The sequence below is a fragment of the Oryx dammah genome, unplaced genomic scaffold (genome assembly GCF_014754425.2).
Source record: "Oryx dammah isolate SB20612 unplaced genomic scaffold, SCBI_Odam_1.1 HiC_scaffold_4, whole genome shotgun sequence".
Taxonomy (NCBI): Eukaryota; Metazoa; Chordata; class Mammalia; order Artiodactyla; family Bovidae; genus Oryx; species Oryx dammah.
In genome coordinates this window covers 21,013,361-21,036,386 of record NW_024070188.1, presented here as the reverse complement: position 1 = coordinate 21,036,386, position 23,026 = coordinate 21,013,361, and the positions used below count along the sequence as shown (strand labels likewise).

Genomic DNA, 23,026 nt, shown 5'->3' with positions numbered 1-23,026 from the left:
TTATCTCATTTAAATGGAAGCATCCTGATTTCAAACTACAGGACAAAGCTACAGAAATCAAAACAGTATGAACTGGCACAAAAACAGATGCATAGAGCAATGAAACAGAATAGAGCCCAGAAGTTAATTCACACTTATATCGTCAATTAATCTCCAGCAAAGGAAGCAAGAATATATTGGATTGGCCAAAAAGTTCATTTGGGCTTTTCTATCTTATGGAAAAATCCAAAAATTTTTTGGCCAACCCAATACTGTGGGGAAAAGGCACCCTCTTCAGTAAATTGTGCGGGGAAACTGGAGAGCTGCATGCAAATAAATCAAGCAGGACAACAATCTCAGTTCAGTTTAGTTGCTCAGTCATGTCTGACTCTTTGCAACCCCACTGACTGCCACACGTCAGGCTTCCCTGTCCATGAGCTCCTGGAGCTTGCTCAAACTCATGTCCATCGAGTCGGTGATGCCACCCAACCATCTTATCCTCTGTTGTCCATACACAACTCAAAATGGATTAAAGACTTAAATGTAAGAGCGAAAATCATAAAACTCCTAGAGGAAAACATAGGCAGCATGCACTTTGACATTAGTTTTAGCAATTTTTTTTGGATATGTGACTTCAGGAAAGGGAAACAAAAGCAAAAATAAACAGATGGGACTACAACAAAGATGCTTTTGCACAGCAAAGGAAACTACCAACAAAATGAAAAGGCAGCCTATCTCAAATGAGAGAAGACATTTCCAAACTATATATATAATAAGTTAATACAAAAAATATGCAAAGAACTCATACAACTTAACATCAAAAAAAGCAAACAACCTGATTTTAAAATAGCCAGATGACCTGAACATTTTTCTTAAGAGGACATGCAGATGAAAAAATAAACAAATAAAAAGACATACAGATGGCCAAAAGACACATGAAAAGATGCTCAATATCACTAATTATCAGGGAAGTGCAATTCAAAGCCACAATTAGATGCCACCTCACATGTGTTAGAATGGCTATTATCAAAAAGCAACAAATACCAAGTTTTTGAAAGGATGTGGAGAAAAGGGAACCCTCATAGACTGTTGGTGGGATTGTAAACTGGTACTGTCACTATGATTAAACAGTATAGATTTTCCTCAAAATTTTTTTAAAAGACCTGATATATGATCTATCAATTTCAGTTCTGAGTATTTACCTGAAGCAAACAAAAACACTAATTTCTATACACATACACACACACACACACACATATACACACACTGGAGTATTACTCAGCCATGAAAAATACAATAAAATCTTGCCCTTTGTGACAACATGAATGGATCTAGAGGGCATTATTCTAAGTGAACTAAGTGAAGCAGAAAAATAAATACTACATGATCTCATTTATATGTAGCATCTGAAAACAAAACAAAATGAAAACAGACTCATAGATGCAGAAAGCAAAGGAATAGTTACCAGAGAGGGGATGGTTAAGGGGATTAAGAGGTACATTCTAAATCACAGGAATGTAATATACAGCATAAGGACTATGGTCAATAATATTGTGATAACTTTGTATGGAGACAGATGGTTACCATCCTTATCTTCATGATCATTTCAGAATATGCAATGTCAAATAATTATGTAGTTCCCCTAAAACTAAAATAATATTGTAATCAACTATCTCAATAAATAATGTTTTAAAATTTCACAACATTCCAAAAGCAAAAATTTGAATTTTTCATATGATGGCAACCGTTTACATTATATTTACAAGTATTTACATAGCAATTACGTCATATTATGTATTATAAGGGCTTCCCTGGTAGCTCAGTGGCAAAGAATTCTCCTGCAATGCAGGAGCTTCAGGAGATGCTGGTTCAATCCCGGGGTCAGGAAGATACCCTAGAGGAGGGCATGGCAACCTACTCCAGTATTCTTAACTGGAGAATCCCACAGACAGAGAAACCTGGTGGGCTATAATCTATGGGGTTGCAAAGAGTGGGACACAACTTAGGGACTGAACAACACCAAAGAGATGATTTAAAGTATACAAGAGGTGGTCTGTAGGTTATAAAATACACCATTTTAGATAAGGGACTTGAGCACCATGTATTTTTGTATCCATGGGTATCCTGGAAGCAATTCCCCAAAGGCTCTGGGGGACAACTGTACTACTTACCTACCCATCAAAATGTACAGCCATAGGCTTGCTGGGCTCCGGGCTGGAAGCTGGCAATCAGGTGCTTGATTCCTGCAGGGAAACCAGATGAAAAGTTCTGAGCTGGCCTTACTACCTAAACCAAGGCTTGTTCTAGGGCTTTCATACACAAAGAAGCTGAAAGGAGAAATGGCTATATCTTTATTAAAGCTCTCATGCTGGCTGGGCAGGGGAAGGTAGAGACAGGCAACAGCCTCATGAACAAGGAATGGGCCAGATGGCTTTTTACCCAGTGCCTAGATCCACACTGACGTTGTTATCCAAGAGCAGCAGGAGCTCTGAAAAACACACTTAAGACCAGGTTGCGGACTAGGAGGCCCCCAGGGCATCTGCCTAGCTCACAGGTTTGCGTTTTCTTATTTTTTATCTTAGAATGCGTTTTGGGGTCCTGTTGTGTTTCCTGGTTACCTCTTTTTACATTTCCTTTATTATCTGTATATGGTTGAAGCAAAAGGAGTGGATCTAATGGTTAATTCACTCTCGTCTCTCCAGAAAGTGATCTTCATGTATGCTTTAAGAAAAACCAAATAACACAATTTCTATCTAAACTAAGACTCCTAACATAATGTGTGTTACTGCCTATTTTCTTCCAGTAATCTACCATTCCATCATTTTACCTCTCCTGAGAGAGGGCATTCATGGGTCTTCACTAAGCTGGATATTACAGCTAATAATTCTAGTAATTTGTTTCCTCCATTAAGTAAGCTATATATTCAGTACAGTTCAGTTCAGTCGCTCAGTCGTGTCCGACTCTTTGTGACCCCATGAATTGCAGCACACCAGGCCTCCCTGTCCATCACCAACTCCCGGAGTTCACTCAGACTCACGTCCATTGACTCATTGATGCCATCCAGCCATCTCATCCTCTGTCGTCCCCTTCTCCTCCTGCCCCCAATCCCTCCCAGCATCAGAGTCTTTTCCAATGAGTCAACTCCTCCTATGAGGTGGCCAAAGTACTGGAGTTTCAGCTTCAGCATCATTCCTTCCAAAGAACACCCAGGACTGATCTCCTTCAGAATGGACTGGTTGGATCTCCTTGCAGTCCAAGGGACTCTCAAGAGTCTTCTCCAACACCACAGTTCAAAAGCATCAATTCTTCGGTGCTCAGCCTTCTTCACAGTCCAACTCTCACATCCATACATGACCACAGGAAAAACCATAGCCTTGACTAGACGGACCTTTGTTGCCAAAGTAATGTCTCTGCTTTTGAATATACTATCTAGGTTGGTTATAACTTTTCTTCCAAGGAGTAAGCGTCTTTTAATTTCATGGCTGCAGTCACCATCTGCAGTGATTTTGGAGCCCAAAAAAATAAAGTCTGACACTGTTTCCACTGTTTCCCCATCTATTTGCCATGAAGTGATGGGACCAGATGCCATGATCTTCGTTTTCTGAATGTTGAGCTTTAAGCCAACTTTTTCACTCTCCTCTTTTACTTTCATCAGGAGGCTTTTTAGTTCCTCTTCACTTTCTGGTGGCTCAGAGGTTAAAGCATCTGCCTGGAATGTGGGAGACCCGGGTTCAATCCCTCAATTGGGAAGATCCCCTGGAGAAGGAAATGGCAACCCACTCTAGTACTCTTGCCTGGAGAATCCCATGGAGGTAGGAGCCTGGTAGGCTACAGTCCATGGGGTCGCAAAGAGTTGGACACAACTGAGCGACTTCACTTTCACTTCACTTGCTGCCATAAGGGTGGTGTCATCTGCATATCTGAGGTTATTGATATTTCTCCTGGCAATCTTGATTCCAGCTTGTGCTTCCTCCAGTCCAGCGTTTCTCATGATGTACTCTGCATATAAGTTAAATAAGCAGGTGACAATACACAGCCTTGATGTACTCCTTTTCCTATTTGGAACCAGTCTGTTGTTCCATGTCCAGTTCTAACTGTTGCTTCCTGACCTGCCTATAGGTTTCTCAAGAAGCAGGTTAGGTGGTCCGGTATTCCCATCTCTCTCAGAATTTTCCAGTTTATTGTGATCCACACAGTCAAAGGCTTTGGCATAGTCAATAAAGCAGAAATAGATGATTTTCTGGAACTCTCTTGCTTTTTCCATGATCCAGCAGATGTTGGCAATTTGATCTCTGGTTCCTCTGCCTTTTCTAAAACCAGCTTGAACTTCTGGAAGTTCACGGTTCATGTATTGCTGAAGCCTGGCTTGGAGAATTTTGAGCATGCCTTTACTAGTATGTGAGATGAGTGCAATTGTGCGGTAGTTTGAGCATTCTTTGGCATTGCCTTTCTTTGGGATTGGAATGAAAACTGACCTTTTCCAGTCCTGTGGCCACTGGACTGGAAAATTTGCTGGCATATTGAGTGCAGCACTTTCACAGCATCATCTTTCAGGATTTGAAATAGCTCAACTGGAATTCCATCACCTCCACTAGCTTTGTTTGTAGTGATGCTTTCTAAGGCCCACTTGACTTCACATTCCAGGATGTCTGGCTCTAGGTGAGTGATCACACCATCGTGATTATCTTGGTTGCGAAGATCTTTTTTGTACAGTTCTTCTGCGTATTCTTGCCACCTCTTCTTAATATCTTCTGCTTCTGTTAGCTATATATTACTGCACATTAAAATTATGGTAATTACATATTACTGAAAAAGTTCTAGTTTCAAAGTCTCAGCTTTACCAGATTAAGAAAACACGGTTATCTTCTGCTCCTGGTCTCAAGTTCAGAAAGGCTGTACTTTTATTTCCCAAGGAACAACCACTGTATATACATACATGTACTCAGGCCCACAGAAAGCAAATATAATGAGAGGTTTGCTTCCAATCCTGCATGCCAGAGATCTCAGCTTTACTCATCTGATGCTTGGAAGACACAGTTCCCTTTTGTATTATTTTGAATTCCATTTCCCTGGAATTCTAAAGGATCCCTGGCTAATTCTGTCCAACATTTAAGAACAGGCCCTTGCTTGGTGAGATTTGGGAAACATGGGACATTTTCAAGTAAAGTTGATCTTTACATCTTCAAACAGGATCTTCAGTTGGAAGTAACACTCACAGTAGAAAATTTTAAAAACTGCTATACTCTATTTTCAAATCAAATGTGAATTTGTTCCCATTTCAGAGTTTGGAATCATAAACATCCTTCTATAGAGATCACCTAGTCCAGTTTCTACTTTGTAGACATGAGCAAACTGAGGGCTTAAGAGGTGACAACATTTCACACCACAGGTCAGTACCCAGTGTCTTGATACCCAGTCTATCACTCCTTCCATGCTACTCATTAACCTCCTCCATTCTTAGGAAAGTAACTAAGATAGTGTCATCAGGTTGAGGGTGTATTACTTTCAGAGAGAAGACAGGGCAATGTCCCATGAAATGCGGCCACTGGGCCAAGATCCCAAAGTATGTGACCTCTGCAGCTACAGGCACCCAGGGATTAAGCCCGCAGCCTTCTGTGCTTCAAAGGTGGCAATCAGCAGCATGCCCTTCCACCTTTCTCCTCTCCTTTTAAGAGCTAAGGGGTCTCTCCAGTTCTTCAACCGCTTGCTCACATAACTATTTGACAACATGTGCCCTGAAATGTCTTCTTTTTCTAATTTAAGTGTTCACTTCTTTATTTTATTTTTGGCTGTGCTGGGTCTTCGCTGCTGCAGTGGCTTTGCTCTAGTTTTGATGAGCAGGGCAACTCTTCATTGCAACTTGCAACTCTAGTTGCAGCTCTTCATTGCAGTGGGAGGCCTTCTTATTGCAGTGGCTTCTCTTGTTGAGGAGCACAGGCTCTCGGGGCACAGGCTTCAGGAGCTGTAGCATGCATGCTCAACAGTTGTGATTCCTGGGTTCTAGGGCACAGGCTCAATAGTTATGATGCATGGGCTTAGTTGCTCCGGGACATGTGGGATCAGGATTAGATCTGTGTCTCCTGCACTGGCAGGTGGATTCTTTACCACTGAGCCACCAGGGAAGCCCACTGTCTTTTTTTTTTTAACATCAGCTATTGGAATTTTCTTTCTACTGAAATAACTCTGTGTAGTTTTCAGGTCTATTATCCAGGGTAAAAAATGAGAGGAAAGGATCTTGGTTTCTCTTTATCTTGTTGGGAGAGTTTCTTTAATTTAGCATTTGGTTTTATTTCATGTTTTAACTTTTCAGCTGCACACTGGCATTAGGGATCTCAGTTCTCCAACCAGGGATGGAACCCATGCTCCCCGCATTAGAAGTACAGAGCCTTAACCACTGGACTGCCAGGGAAGTCCCTAATTTATTGACAGTCCTTTGTTTTAAATGTACAGCTGCAGCCTGTTTTTCTAATAGCAAGTGCCTGTGAGTATGCTCAGTCGCTCAGTCATGCCCGACTCTTTGCAGCCCCATGGACTGTAGCCCACTGGCTCCTCTGCCCATAGCATTTTCCAGGCAAGAACACTGGAGTGGGTTGCCATTTCCTTCTCCCAGGGGTCTTTCCCCCGATCCAGTGACTGAGCCTATCTATATCTCTTGCATCTCCTGCATTAGCAGGCAGATTCTTTACCACTCCAATAGTTGTTTACTAACAGAGTTATCCTACACCACTTCTGAAAAGCTGTTTTACCACATCCATTACAAAAATAATTCAGTGCCTTGCTTTTTCGCTACTCCCTCATACGCCCAGAAACAAAGCTATACACATTGATGCAGGTCGGGGATTCAAACTTATTTTAACCACTGAGTTCTTGCAGAGAAAAAGAAAGCTAAAAGATAAAAATACATGTTCATTCTGAACCATTTCAGAATCACCATCTTCTTAAAATATTTGCAAATACCAACAGACACTCCTAAGGTCATGGCCACATTCTGAGTACATGATTTCTTTGGAGAATTAGCTGTGCTCAAGAGTATAAGCACTCAGAATAATAAGAGACTTCCTTGGTGAAAGCCCACTTTGAGATTTGAATTTCTCAGTTTGATTTCTGACATGGTCATATTTAGCTGGTTTTCACTCCAAATTAGCTGGATGACTGCCACATTTTCTCTTTTTATATACTTTTATTTATTTATTATTTTTGGCTGTGCTGGGTCTTGGCTGCTGGGGCTTTTCTCTAGCTATGGTGAGCAGGGGTCTCCTCTCTAGTTGTGGTGTGCGAGCTTTTCATTGAGGTGGCCTCTCTTGGTGCGGAGCTCAGGCTCTAGGTGTGTGGGCTTTGGTAGCTGCAGCTCCCAGGCTCTAGAGCAGAGGTTGAATAATTGTGGCACACGGGCTTAATTGCTCCACAGAATGTGATATCTTTCCAGACTGGGGATCAAACCCGTGTCTCCTGCACTGGCAGGCGGATTCCTTACCACTGAGCCACGAGGGAAGCCCCAGATTTTCACTTCGATTCACTGTGTGGCAACATCTTGCATGAGGCATATAAATTGAATAGGATGTACTGTTTGTTCTTAAAGTGTACATTTCAAATTTTTAAAACTTCAGTTTTTTTCAGGTAATGTCATGGGTTAGGTTATTTTAGAAATTGATTCATTCCTCTCATAAAGAAAGATTAAAAAGTCATGGTCAATAGCTAAACTTTTACCTTCAAATATGATGCCCAGTATTTATAGCATAACGTTAAGAACAAAATTAAATGTGAAGTCTGCCTTGAGTTCTGCTAGGCTATGTGCACTATCGATCTTCTTTCTACATGTTATACTTAAACATAGTTAAGCCAACTTATTTATACCATGATGAAATATACTTAAAAATCAATCATGATAACCAAAGAAGTTAAAAACAGAAAATTGCCAGCCTGGGATTCAGTGCTAAAATTTCTTCCACACATGCCAAGAGAAACTTGCTATGAGTGAGTTTCTAAGAAGCTGTTTCAAGACCTCTTGAGGCATGTGACAGGACATCACACTCAGATGGGTATCTTCACCTTCTGTCTGTTATTTCTGTGGTCTCCTTTTAATCCCTTTAGCATCCCGCTGAAATGAAGTTTATAAACAGAAGTTTGGGGATGGATCAACACCAATACTGTCAAATATCTAAGTCAACAATTTAAATCCTTCAATCTACTTACACCTTCAGCATGTGCAAAATCCTCTATGTCTCTGCATCTTACTAAAGAGGCTTCACACACATGTTAGTTGCCAGCCTATGTTTCTGTCTAGGCTGTTATCTTCAGACTGTGTGTCTTTAAAGAAAAAAAAAAAAATTCCCATGAGTGAGTCAGAGACTATGGTCAGAAATAAAAGACAAGTAAGGTGACTTTTCCAGTTAAGTAAAAGATGAAAAACAAATCCTTCCCATTAAGAAATAATTTTTATATATTCTCTAAATTAACTCTTTGTCTCCAAACAACAGAGGATGTAAATTTCTTTCTAATATTTATCCTCTTGTAAAAATCTAACAAGTCAAAATATTTTACACACAGCTATTCTAAATCTACCTTTCTGTCATTTGTTATCATTTTAAAGGTTTGGGTCTTGTCAATTACATTTGTATAATAATACCTTTATACTAAGTATCTCATAGAGACCCAGTAAAAAGAGCTCATTTCTGAAAGATAAATTTGGTCTTAAAGTCCTAGAACTGTTGATTATTGTCAACATGAATTCAAGACAAAAAACTCAGAAAGTTGTAATTATTCAGCCTAAGCTAAAGTTTTTACACCAACATGAAAATAGTCATTAAAATATAAAGAAGGAAAAGTTTAACATTCTTATAATAATCAAATATATGTTAATCATTACAAAGTAGTCTCATCTATTCATCAGGATAGACCATGGAGGATTTTTACTTGAAAACACTATTAAGAGCTACTTTAATTCATATGAAAATAATTGAACACTCTTTCTCTTGGTTTTTCACTAGGCAAACTGGAATTCCTCTACTTAGCATTTTAGAGAGATTTCAGAGAACACGAATTTCTTTTTATTTCTTTAAAATAAAATCACCATTCAGAGTCTCCATTAATCACTACAGTATCACTACTAAGTAACACTGAAAATGCTGGCTTCTGCAGACATCTTTTCAATTAATACTATAATAAGTTGAATCCACAAAATCTTGTCAGCTACTCTCCAAATTCCAAACACATCTCTGCTCTGTGAAACAGGCAATGATGGGTTTAGCGGGGGCAGTGGGGGCGGGGGGCAGGAAGGGGTGGATGGACAGCCTGTGAGATTACCATGTGTTCATCCTCTTTGGCTGGCAGAATAAAGCAGCATGAAATGCCAACACTCAATGATTCAAATAAACCATGGCCAAGAGGGGGTTGGGCTAGCTGCAGGTCAGTGCTCCAAATTAGTTCTATTCCATACATCTTTCCTTTAAAGCAGCTTTTTTGCAGTTTTCAGAATAAGAGATAATACAGGTGGACAGAAAAAATTCAGAAGGTAATGAAGTCAGTTTGCCTATTAAATAATGAAAGGCAGGTCTTCTGAAGAGGAAATTTCATTGCGATGCTACCTTGAAATGTATTCACTCAAAGGTAACTTGGCTTCATTTACTAATTTTGAGAGTAAAGATACCTTTTATTTTCACAGTTATAAACATTGTTAGAATTGTTAGGGTACTCAAAGGGAATTTTGATGGAATTAATTTAATTTTCATATAGCAACTTCCCTACCCCCAACCTTGGCAGCTCAATAAATTGCCATGAAGCTATCATAAAGTAGAATTCCTTTTTTAAAGTAGTTTTATATTCCCTCAGCCCAATTAGGAAATTAAGAGACAATTAGATTAGATGCAATTCAAAACAGCTGATTTTTCTGGGGATATTAGTACATTTTTTCCTCAGGATCCAAGTTCTGAGACATTCAACTGTTTGGTTTGTAGTCTCTTCTCCTAAAAGAACTGTGAAAGAGGAAGCGAGAGAGAGAGAGAGAGAGAAGAGGAGAGAAACTTTTCTCCCAGTTTTCTCCTTCAACCTGAAACCTACCCCCAAGGTTCTGAGTCAAAATCTGACTCTTTTGACCCTGCTAATGTCTTGGCAGTTTGAGTGGCTGGGAGAGTAGAGGGGTTAAATTTACTTGTTTTACTTTCTACCTCAACACAGAAACAAGAAGATAAATACCACCCACATGTAAATGACAGCTTTTCAGATGTACAGAAAAGACTGAATATGCTTTGGATGTACTGCTGACTTTTCGCTTTCCTCTCTTGACTTTGGATTTGGAGGAAGATTTTTTCTTGCCTAAATTCAGGACTGATGCTCACTGGCCCAATTCTCCACATTCCTTTAAGCTTCTGTGCAGTCAGTACCTTTAGTTCACTTCAGTTCAGTCGGGTCGGACTCTGCGAACCCATAGACTGCAGCACACCAGGCTTCCCTGTCCATCACCAACTCCCAGAGCTTTCTCAAACTCATGTCCATCAAGTCAGTGATGCCATCCAACCATCTCATCCTGTGTTGTCCCCTTCTCCTCCTGCCTTCAATCGTTTCCAGCATCAGGGTCTTTTAAAATAAATTAGTTCTTCGGATCAGGTGGCCAAAGTACTGGAGCTTCAGCTTCAGCCTCAGTCCTTCCAATGAATATTCAGGACTGACTTCCTTTAGGATTGACTGTTTTGATCTCCTTGCAGTCCAACTGTGGAAAATTATTAAAGAGATGGGAATACCAGACCACCTTACCTGCCTCCTTAGAAATCTGTATGCAGGTCAAGAAACAACAGTCAGAACAGGAGATAGAACAACGGACTTGTTCCAAATTGGAAAAGGAGTACGTCAAGGCTGTATATTGTCACCCTGCTTATTTAACGTATATGCAGAGTACATCATGCAAAAATGCAGAGCTGGATGAAGTACAAGCCTGAATCAAGATTTGCCGGGAGAAATGTTAATAACCTCAGATATGCAGATAACACCACTCTTATGGCAGAAAGCAAAGAAGAACTAAAGAGCCTCCTGATGAAAGTGAAGGAGGAGAGTGAAAAAGCTGGCTTAAAACTCAACATTCAAAAAACGAAGATCATGGCATCTGGTCCAATCACTTCATGGCAAATAGATGGGGAAACAATGGAAACACGGACAGGCTTCATTTTCTTGGGCTCCAAAATCACTGCAGATGGTGACTGTAGCCATGAAATTAAAAGACGCTTGCTCCTTGGAAGAAAAGCTATGACAAATCTGGACCTCATATTAAAGAGCACAGACATTACTTTGCTGACAAAGGTCCATGTAGTCAAAGCTGTGGTTTTTCCAGTAGTCATGTATGGATGTGAGAGTTGGTCCATAAAGAAAGCTGAGCACCAAAGCACGGCTTTCTAACTGTGGTGCTGGAGAAGACTCTTGAGAGTCCCTTGGACCACTAGTTAGGTTCAGTGATGTTTTTAAAACCTGTTTTTCATAAGAGAGGATTGAGAAACGTGAACAGAAAGCAGCCTGGGGCAGCTGGCCTCACATTCTCTTTTCTTCCTTCCTTCAAAATGTGGGAAATCATTGCTCCTATAATGCTTGTGAAAAATAACAATTCGTTGGGCCTTACTGAATCTGAAAGTTTTTTTTTTTTTTCCTGCATTTGTGGGAAAGGTAAAGTTCATGGCCAAAGTAGAATTAAAATGTCAACCTGAGGAGGTACGGGGGTTAGGAGGTGGTTACTAGGAAGTAATCAGGGACAGGTTTCCAGCTTCCTGGCATTGGCTATACCTGCGATTCGGTGCCCGCCTCCTACCGGTTTTCCCAGCTCTGTACTGCCAGCCTCTGGCCACGCTGCAGAGCCCAGGCTGAGAGGCAAGGAGCGCGCATAGGCGACGAATGCTCGGGCCTAGAGATGCCCTAACCCAAGGAAGCCAGAGTCGAAACTCTTATGTTCAAGGATGGACAGCGGGACCTGAGCGAAAGCGGGGAGTGTGACTGACGGAGGCTGCGCCGGCTGGCGGTGATCCGTTCCCGCGCGCAGCGCTGCGCTGCCCTTACACTTGACCCTGGGCTTGCGGGTCGAGCCCACCCTGGGCCTAGGGCGGTGCGAAGCGGAGTGGTCCCAGCAACGAGGGTGATCCTCCCTGGAGTGTTCGCTTTTTTGTCCCCAGAAGAGAAACGGATAAAGCGGTTGTTGCCCTCCTCTGAAACTCCTGAGGAGGGAGGGCTGGTGTAATGCGGGGAGGGATGTTCTTTCTGCCTCACCTGTGCGCCCGGACCGCGGTAGGCTGCAGAAACCGCGGAGCTCAGCCCCAAGACAGCCCGGCCGCTAGGAGCAGACTTGCCTGAAACTGTACCACAGAGGTGTCTTTATTTTATTTTAATTTTCTTTAATAAACTGCATTGTAGTTAATTAAAAAAACACACACACATTTCAGTCACTGAGGACTTCTCACCATTTATAAGCCGAACTGGAGATATGAAGCCAACTTATAAATCGGGCAAAACCAAAATTCAACCCCAAAACTATTTGGCTTTAAAATACGTTGTAAAGACGAATGTATCTTTAAAGGCATATTTGTTCGCAGTTTTTAATAGCCTGTGAATCACTGTGAGACTTTCTGTTGTATTTAAACTGTATTTAAACTCTAGTTATTCACTAGAGTGCATTTCTATCAGTAATCCACGCTGTCACTTCCCTGGGTCTGGGCTCTCAAAGCTCGCAAACGCTACCCTCTCTACTCTCCAAGTACGCCCCACAGGTATTTCCGTAACGTGCTTTCCCCCGGCTGACCGGATGTATAAAAAGCCTAGTCTCAATACGTTCCTAAATTTTAAGGACCGAGCACACCAGAGCTGGGGGAGGGGTGCTTGGAAAGGATGGAGAGTCGCAGAAAGCCGGTACGAGCCGGGAGAGCTCTCTGGAAAGAACGGCGATGCGCAAGGCGAGTTTCACAATTGGAGTGTATCCTCTTTCACAGCTGCTGTATTACCGACTGAAGACTCAGCAAAAGCCGTCTCTGACCTCCCTGCAGTGCCTAAGATAATTCCTCTTGCAGCCAACGAGTCCTTGTTCCAAAAAGTTACTGAAACTTAAAAGGATGCCGGCCGAGGAGACTCGGGGCGGCCGGGGGCTGGGTAAGGCCTCCTGGACTCCTCGAAAGCAGCGTGTACCCAGAGGAGCCGGAGGCGGGGCGCGAAGAGCGCGGACCCAGCGGGTTCGGATGGAGGACATCCAGGAGAAAGGGACGGGGATCTTACTCTAGATGGATAGTAGGGACCCGCCTCAGTGAATGGAACTGAGAGGTGTGGGAGCTGACGGCGAGTGGATCGGCTCCGAGGGGGCGCAAAGGAGGTGCCGTAGGGCAATGGTTACACAGGCTTCGGCCGCAGCCATTTCCCCGCAGAGGGAGCTCCTCCGCGCGGAGAGGAGTTCCCGGACTCTGACATCCTATCTGCGAAGATCCGGATCTCCTAGGGGATTCCTGGGGATGGCGCCGTCCCCCCCGCCCCCAGGAGCCGAGCGCAGAGACTCCCCCTCACCTCGTCACCCCGGACGCACACGCTCAATTCTCCACTGTGAGGTCGGGGCTCTCCCCAAAGACTTTTCCCCACCACGCCACAACTTCCTCTCTCCAAACCTAAGATCCCCAGTTCCCCCCTCTCCTCTCCGTCCTCCTGCCCCTCCGGCGTTAGCCTGGAAAATCCCTACTCCTCACGGTGCGAAGCCTCAGCGCTCAAGTTCCGGGCTGCGCAGGTCGCCTCACCCCTGGGCATAGGCTCGCCGCCGGGTGTCCCGGGAAAACGCACCGGCAGCCCCTCGGTCCCTAGTCCCTCTCACTCCATTGGCCCCCCGGCCCCCGCCCCCGACGCCCCCCCGCCCGCCTCTGCGGCCCAGGAGTGGCGTCAGCACGCCTGCCCCGCGTGGGGTTTAAATGCCCACTAGCGGGAGCCCGGGCGCTTCCAGCTCGGAGCGCGGTGGCGGCTGGAACTGCAGGGGTGGGAAGGCAGCGTGCGAGCGGGATCCCGAGCCGCGGAGCGCGCTGCCCCTCGCTCCGCCGCGGATGACTCGGGAGCTCGGATCCAAGTGGCGCCCAGGCAGCATCCCTGCCCTCAGCCGTCCGAGGAGAGTTGACGATAAAACACTTAAAAGTCTCCGCTGCGGGAAGCCATGAGCTGTCTGGATGTTATGTACCAAGTCTATGGTCCTCCCCAGCCTTACTTCGCAGCCGCCTACACCCCCTACCACCAGGTACGTGTCTCCTCTCGTCCGGACCGTGTAGACAGGTGGCGCGTCCCGGCTGCCCCAGTACTGCCAGTGCTCCAAGGTTCCCGGGACCTCCGCGCCGGTCCAAGGGAGGCCGACCAGCCGCGGGCGCCTCGGATGCGGGGATTGCCCGCGCTGCCACCTAATAGGTTGAGCTAACCCCTTTAGATTGCCCGTTTGCTCTCTCGGGAAGGCAGCTAAGCCCTGCTAATGCGCGCCCCGGATTTCCTAGGAATAATCAGACCAGGATCTCGCGGACCGCGTTTTTTCTTTGGAGTCTGTTGGACTCCAGATTGTTTCGAGCCCCGTGCCTGCTCGCGGAGATGCCGGCAAAGCTCACGCAGAGAAAACCAAACTTTGGTCCCAAAGGTGAGAGTGACGACGAAACAAAGGCAAGGGTCTGCCTCTGTCTTTCTGAGATGCGCAGACTCGCGTTCTCATCCATGCAAGCTTATCAAAGCCTTTTTTAATCCCCGTTTCGATTGTTAAGCGATCAGGCCAGTTAATTTCAGAACCAGCGAATTCATTATAAAGAGAACCGCACGAAACTCGCTGACTTTATAATTTTTGCTTTGCAAAGTTCTGGGGACGATTGACCCGGTAGGGGTCAGTTTAATAGATAATATTAATACTTAGCCTTTCGCTAGCCTGAATGGCTGAATCCGGCTGCCCTGCCATCAACAAATTCACTTTCAAGAGGACCACTGGCCCCGGTTCTGCAAACTCTTCGTTTTTTTTAATTATTTCAATTTTTTTATTCTCTGGGAATTTTCTGATTGAACATTTTTCTTTCAGTCCTCAGCTGATGTAGTTGAAACTGGTGACAGTAGTCAAGGAAAAGAATAAGATCACACACTCCAGTGGGTGGAGGGGGGATTCCTTGGGAATCCTGCTGCTGCTGCTGCTGCTGCTAAGTCGCTTCAGTGGTGTCCGACTCTGTGTGACCCCATAGATGGCAGCCCACCATGCTCCCCCGTCCCTGAGATTCTCCAGGCAAGAACACTGGAGTGGGTTGCCATTTCCTTCTCCAGTGCATGAAAATGAAAAGTGAAAGGGAAGTTGTTCAGTCGTGTCTGACTCTTCACGACCCCATGGACTGCAGCCTGCCAGGCTCCTCTGTCCATGGGATTTTCCAGGGAAGAGTAGTGGAGTGGGGTGCCATAGTCTTCTCTGCTGGGAGTCCTGAGCAGGTTCCAAAATGAGAGCCTGGACTCCTGTTTTGGGAAAAATGAAAGACACCCGGGTACCTGAGCCCATTTTTTGCCAAATTTTGCTTGCAAAATATATATTTGAAAATTTCCTGATGAATTAATGATGGAATGGGTAGATTTTGCATTTTTGGTTTTTGCTTTTTCCCTTCCTCCTCTCCTTTGTAAAACTTTGCAACTAGGAGTTTATTTAGTCTCAATGTTAACTTTAGGAATCACCAGAGTCTCTCATTTTAAGCCAAGTGGGAATATGGTAGAAATGGTGATGTAGCTAAATAACTTCAGTCTTTTAGCTTCAGTGTCTAAGATGAGCTTCTTCCCAGGCTGGGAGTATTACAAAGAGAAAAAGGTGGGTTGGTTTTCTATCTGTTTGGTCCTTTCTCCTCCCTGACCCTCAACCAATCTATATTACCAAGATCTCTGTTCAGTTTTGTATGATCAGGGTCTCCCAAAGGACACCTCTGTCTGCATACTGCTTTAGCATTGCATTGTCGGTTGCTCATTGCTAAGAAAATGTTTTCAGCAACCACACTTGGTTTTGTAAATCACTATCAGACAGTCATGATTTACCGAACCTCACAGCCAAGATCATCCTCTGCTTCCTTTCATTTTTTTTTTTTTTCCTCAATACACACTGATGGTGAGGATAGAAATTGCCCACTGGCTTTTCCTTTCTCAAAAGAAGGTCTCTCTAGAAGCTGAGGCTTTTAAAATAGCCAGATCATGGATGACCACATACCAACTTCCGTTTATTAAAATGATCCATATCACGTTGTTATTCCATGTTTTTACCCCATAGCAGTTCTTCCTTTACATCCTGGTTGTGTGGAGTGGATTTTGTTACCTTCATGTTCTATCACGAAGATGCTTAATCCTGCATCTTGTATGTCTGCCCTGAATTCTCAGCAAGGAACTGTCAGGCTGTAACTGGACTTGGGTGCCCTTTACCCTTGGAGCCTGATTTTAAAAATATATCTGCCTTGTGCCTGCCTCTGCGGTCAAACTGCTTAGGCTCCTTCCAGGACCTTCACCCTGACACCTTCAGACAGTTTTCTCTGTAGCCTAGCAACAATTCTGGGGAGACCAGCTCCAAGAAGGACCTCACATCTCAGGAACCCCACCTTTGTTCAGCTGCAGGTTGAAAGGCCTGCGGACTGCGGCCCACATTATTGAGGTTATTGAGGACCGGCATAGGCACTCACAGAAGGCAGTTGCTCCTGGTTACCTTAGGGATCCGGATGAGGGAGTGCAGTCGGAACCCAACTCGTTATGTCTTTTGAAATTGACTTCTCTATTATTTCTCCTTTGAGCAGAAACTAGCCTATTATTCCAAAATGCAAGAAGCCCAGGAGTGCAACGCCAGCCCCAGCAACAGCAGCGGCAGTGGCAGCTCCTCCTTCTCCAGCCAAACTCCGGCTAGTATAAAAGAAGAAGAAGGCAGCCCGGAGAAAGAGCGCCCACCAGAGGCGGAGTACATCAATTCCCGCTGCGTCCTTTTCACCTATTTCCAGGGAGACATCAGCTCCGTTGTAGACGAGCACTTCAGCAGGGCCCTGAGCCAGCCTAGCAGCTATTCCCCAAGCTGTACAAGCAGCAAAACCCCGCGGAGCTCCGGGCCCTGGCGGGGTAAGTACGGGCCTCACCAACAAGAGGGGATTGAGAGCTCGCACAGCCTGGGGTCCACCTGCAGGGGCAGCCGAAAGAACTATAGGTGTTAGAGAAGAGGTGACATGGGGCACCGGGGGAGGGTAAGGAAATCGGAGGAGGAATAGATACAGGCAGGCATAAGATCTCTTCTTGAGGAGGCAGAGCAGAGCAGTGGCCTAGGAAAATCAATAGCCTTGAATTGGGAGCCCTTGGTTTGTGCATTGGATTCCACCACTCCCTAGCAATATGACCTTGGGCAAGTCTCTTAACCTCTTGGACGTCACTCTATTTACTGGTCTCTAAAATTAGAATAACACTTGCCCTCTTAATTACCCCTGGAGATGACAGTAAGGCAACTAGAAAATATATGTAAATGTGCTATGGAAATATGAGGTTTCCCAAGTCAGGGGTGGGGGTGGGGGGGTGGATCTTCAACTGCAATAGCTTTCAGGGCCCTTTAGTCCCTTTCTGAAAATATCTCCAAAGAAAAATGTCTGAGAATGCATTACAAGCAAAACCTGCTGAAGAATGTCTCCTAAAACCTACTTATGCCTTTTGCCAGATTTCAATTAATTGGGAAATCTTGAAGCAGAGAATGTCTTTCAATAAGCAAGTAAAGAAAAAAAGAAATAAGACTTTAAGGGTAGCCAAAACACCTCTAAAGGTTTTCCCCAAACACGTCCCCTCTCTATTACTTTACCATTCTCACAAAGCCCTACTTTAGCTACCCTGGGACAATGGCTTCTTGGACAAGTCAAGGAGCTCTCTCTTCTATTCTGAAATCTCCACCGGGGTAACTATTTGGTAAAATTTCTCACTAATCTTAGTTTTTGATGTGTACCAAGATGAGAAATGAGTACTATACTGTAAAAAGGAAAACAGGTATTACATTTTGGGGGAAATGACAACCATCGACCTTCCATTTTTTCTTAAATCTGATCATTTGTACAAGCCTTGCCTAGACAAGATCCAAAAACAAAACATTCCCTTTATTCTCCAGTTGCCTAAATGTTTTTAATAGACTGTTCACTTAGAATGCATTTTCGAAGCATTTTAAATTATCGACTATGAAATGCAGATGCCTTCTCCAAGGTCCTTTTCATTAAATGCCTTTCCTTCCTTTCCTCCCCACTAAAGGCAACAAATTTGATCTAAATGCTGCTCGCTTAAAATGCTTCCAGACACTAGGGGTTAACAATGACAAGGACAATAATAATTATTATAATTATATTATTCCTGGCACCCACATTTTGATGCATAAAGTTTGTTAATTAAAACGGAAAAGACCTGTCGGTTAGTGTCCCTCTGTGCAAATAATACAGCTGCACTTCTAACATGTCAAGTTTACTTTCTAGGGGAAAAAAAAAAAAAAGCTTTTTGAAAGAAAGTTTCTAGAAAGGAGGCGAATAATAGCAAGACTCCGAAATATGTCGATGGACTTCCAGTCTATCAGAGGCCTTGGAGGGGCACGATTTCTGGAGCAAGGGAGGCTGAAATGCGAGAAGGGTTAGTGAGATCACTAGGCGACCAACCAAGAGCGGGAAGAGGTAGCCTTAGCTTGAGAAGAGGCTGCCGGCCTGGAAGGCGAGGCCGCTTCTGGCCCGAGGGGGCCAGGTTCGGAGTCCGAGGGAAGCTCCCCGCTCCCTCGGAGGAGCTCCGCAGTTCCTCTCCCCGCCACTAGCGGGGTTCCCGCAGCGGGAATACCTCCTCCACTTGCGAGGGCGCGGCACTCCTCCCCGACCGCGCGTTCCCAGGCCGCAGCCCCGCGAGACAAGCGCCCTTCCCGCCCTTCGCCCAACCGGAGCGATCAGCTCTCCGGCGGCAGCGCGGGGTCGGTCGGCGACTGTCTCCCGACGGTGACGCGCTCCTCTCTCTCTCTCTCACTCTCTCTCTCTTCCCTTCCTCCGCCTCGCTCGCCCGAAGACGGCTCCTACCCCATGAGCCAGCGCAGCTTCCCCGCCTCCTTCTGGAACAGCGCTTACCAGACGCCGGTGCCCGCGCCGCTGGGCAGCCCACTGGCCGCAGCGCACTCGGAGCTGCCCTTCGCCGCCGCCGCCGCCGCCGACCCCTACTCGCCGGCCGCGCTGCACGGCCACCTGCACCAGGGCACGGCTGAGCCCTGGCACCACGCGCACCCGCACCACGCGCACCCACACCATCCGTACGCGCTGGGCGGCGCCCTCGGAGCCCAGGCCGCCGCCTACCCGCGGCCCACCGCCGTGCACGAGGTCTACGCGCCGCACTTCGACCCGCGCTACGGGCCGCTGCTGATGCCCGCCGCCTCCGGGCGTCCGGCCCGCCTCGCGCCAGCCCCGGCCCCCGCGCCCGGCAGCCCGCCCTGCGAGCTCTCCGCCAAGGGCGAGCCGGCCAGCGCCGCGTGGGCCGCGCCCGGGGGACCCTTCGCGAGCCCCGCGGGGGACGTGCCCGGGGGTCTGGGCCTCAGCGTGGACTCAGGTAAGCGGGAGAGGGGATGTGGCATCCCCGGGCCCCTCCTGCCCTGTGCCCCAAACTGGGCTGAGCCGGGGAGCCCGTTTAGTTCTCCTTGGAGACCCCAGTGACCCTGAGGCGCGAAGGTCTGCACATAGCGGGGTTGTGTTTCAGCAGACAGATGACTCTGTCATCGGTGTGGACAAAATGAGAAAGTGGCCGGTTAATATTAAAGAGGATTTTTTAAGAATAAAATTTGTCAGAGAGGTTCTAGCTCTGTGCTGTTCAGTACCGTAGCCAGCAGCCATATGTGTCGGCTGAGCACATGAAACGTGGCCAGGCTGAATTGGGGTGTGCTGTAAGTGTATAATACACACTGGGTTTCAGGACTTTGTCCCCAAAGAGAATGTAAAATTCATCTCATTATATTTTCTATTGATTGCATGTTTCAACATTGCATACTAAATATATAGGGTTAAATAAAATATATTACTAAATTAATTCTCACCTGTTTCTTTTTACTTTTTTCAATGTGGCTGCCAGACAATTTAGAATTATACCCATGGCTTCCATTGTTTCTATTGGACAGCGCTGATCTAGAGTACCTGCTAAGAATGTAGTTTAAAATCCTCTACAACTTGAGGGGCGGAGAGGGTCTTGTCACCTAGTGATAGTTACAAGTCATACAAATATGACCCATGACTGATAACAACTTAATTGCCAAATGAAATAGGTCTCTTGAAAACAGAAAAAGAATACGTTGTTAGTGGTAATATTACATCCCTAGCTTAAAGAGTTGAATTTGAAAGGTACATTCAAATAAGGGTTTACTTTTTTGTTTGCTTTATTTTTAGGGCAAAATGGAAAAAAAAATTGCAAATAAATTGGCTTGTAGTCTTGCCCCGCTTTCTGTTCCCTCAGGTGCAGATGTGACATTTGTTTGCTTTGCTTTTACTTTCATTCATGCCCTTTAGATGAATTCTGTGACTTTCACAATAAAACAGTGGTGTTTGTCTTTTTCTTTAAATACCTTGTGCCTTCCCTCCCCCACCCCCTTCTCTCCCTCTCTCTGTCTCTTCTCCCTCTCTCTCTCTCCCTTTTATTTTCTCTCTGTTTTCAGGTTTGCAGCCTCAGGACAAAAGCAAGGATCTGTACTGGTTTTAGACAGCCCACCTTCTTCCCTGTAGGTCTCTGCATAGCGCAATTGGTGACATTCAGAGCTGAAATCAAGTGGGTTTGTAACAGCTTCTGATCTTGGTTTGCAGCTCGTCGTTATTCTCTCTGTGGTGCATCCCTCCTGAGCTGATCTGCTGACCTTCCCCTTGCCCCTTCCCTTCTGACCAGCCATGGAGGCTCAGCATCTGTGCCTCTCACTTCATGGATGAGGACATGGGGGAAGGCAGAGACTTCAAACTGCTCCGTGTATCGGGAGAACCAAAACACACGCGACAGAATTTTCATCTAAAAAGAATGCCTTCTGCCAAAAGAGCAGACCCAGAGACTCTGAATGACGCTCAATGACTTTTGGGCAAATCACTGGAACTATCCGTGGTGAGATCACTCAGGTGACAAGATATCATGGTTTTCTTGGAAAGAAGGAAAGAAAAAGAGACGTTTTGGTGTGAATATTTTTTTATGCTGGTGTGAATCATTTTATTAAGTAGTGGGATCACAGCACTGCTGACGTCAATATCCTCACATTGAAAATGTCTTTGTATTTGCATCGAAGACTATATGATAGAGAAGTCAAAAGAAGCCAGTTCTTTCTTCCTCACCTGTAGCCTCCCTTCCTGCCCACTCCCTCCCTGCAACACCCACTCCAGACACAAAGACACACCTTTTCTTACGGACTGTGAACATAGAAGCCTCAGCCTGAATGTGAGTGGCAAGTGGCTTATCTGGAGCCACCTGCCCAAGTCTTACTGAAATGCAGCTGTCGTAGGACAACTGTTTAAAACTCCAGAAATACATCGACCAAGGTGGCACTTCCCAGTGTTTGGCACAACAATTGCAATTACACTGGATATGTTTTATACATGTGTGTGTATATCATATTTTTTACAAAGGACATTTTATGATGAAAGAAAAAACTCTCTCTGCCTTCTCTCCCACAAGTTCTGTCCCTCCCTCTATCCTCCTCTGGATGGGAGGAAAAAAAAATTAAGCCTCTAGAGACCCCAATGGTCTCCCAGGAAGAACTAGGAATCACCACAAGGGGAAGAGATGTCCATGGAGTCTTGGGTATCTCAAATATTCTTCTCAGTCTCTATGGTCATGATTTGATCACTTTAGTATTGGGACAGGGGAAGGGGTACATGTGTGGGCAAAACTGAAGGTGATGAGGAAGAAGAAACGAACATTAAAGATGTTTGTTTACCACTAGGTTGCTGTGTTATTTCTTCAAAGAAAAACAAATGTCTTAGTTTTTCTCTAATAGAATAAAATAATTTATAGTAGTATGACCTGATGTCAGTAAGTAAAATCACTTTGTATAAGTATTTTTGGTTTTCCAAAGTGTTTGCCATGCCATGAAATCTGAGAACTCCTTTCCACCTTGTATCAACCTTGGAGATGGAGAAGTTAGGTATTCCCACCTTGTTTCATAAGTGAGAAAATCATGGCCCAAGGAAGCCCAGGTTACCTGGTAGCTTTCATCAAGTAAAAGAGATGTATAGGAAAAGCGACTTGTGCACCATTCGATCAGATACACACATTATTCCCCAAAAGAGAATTATCGTTACTTCTTAGATTCCACACACTTAAGATAGTAAAGTACTCAGTTTAATAAATGTTGTTGAAATCTTGGTTGTTTTATACGTTGATCAGCTAGGCTAAGAAACCAAACGTACAACTAGGCCAGAAAAAAAAGAATTTATTAAGAACTTAATGGTTTTATGTTCCCTTGATGCCAAAGTTATTTGTGTTCTTTCCCTAAAGAGAGAGAGTTAATGTTGTTCCAAAATTGCCCTTGAAGGCTGTTAAAGCATAAAATATTAATTCAAATCTTGATCTTCAATATAACGTGTCTGATTTTTTGCAACCCCATGGACTGTAGCCTGCCAGCCTCCTCTGCCCATAGGAATTCTCCTCTTCCTTCATTATAACACAAGAGGCAAATACCATTTATCTTGGATAATATTCTCAAGAGTTGGGTGCAGTTAGGGGACCTTATTCAGAGCATGGCTTAGCAGAGTTACCCATCTCTTCTATCATTTTGGTACCTGTTAAGTAGACTGTGATCATTAAAGAATATGCTACTGGTTTTGCTCAGATGGAACGTACTATATGATTATATTTCCCCAGATGTGATAGCAGTCAGTAATAACTATTAATGATTGCATTGTATATAACAATAACAAATATTAATTGTTTATCATTTTTCCAGGCACTGGTCTGAGGGCTTTATATATAGGTTAACTCAACCTCACAACATTTCTGTGTGGTACTTATTACCACAGAGGCTCACAGAGGAGGAGTAATCTGCCCAGTCACATAACTAGTAAGTGGCAGAGCCAGGAAACCA

General features: G+C 44.7%; 1 protein-coding gene across 4 annotated transcripts; it reads left to right on the top strand.

Moving 5' to 3' along the window:
* Nucleotides 1–13,919: 13,919 nt before the first annotated feature.
* Nucleotides 13,920–21,962, top strand: VGLL2 (vestigial like family member 2). Of its 4 annotated transcripts, XM_040238438.1 has the most exons (5): nucleotides 13,920–14,206; nucleotides 16,743–17,055; nucleotides 19,000–19,530; nucleotides 20,624–20,686; nucleotides 20,769–21,962. In XM_040238438.1, the coding sequence occupies exons 1-4, from the start codon at nucleotides 14,126–14,128 to the stop codon at nucleotides 20,665–20,667; spliced, it is 969 nt and encodes a 322-aa protein (XP_040094372.1). In that variant the 5' UTR covers nucleotides 13,920–14,125; the 3' UTR covers nucleotides 20,668–20,686; nucleotides 20,769–21,962. The 4 variants fall into 4 exon arrangements, with proteins under 4 accessions (XP_040094372.1, XP_040094373.1, XP_040094371.1 ...); XM_040238439.1 differs by lacking the exon at nucleotides 20,624–20,686; XM_040238437.1 differs by having other exon boundaries at nucleotides 20,624–21,962.
* Nucleotides 21,963–23,026: the final 1,064 nt, after the last annotated feature.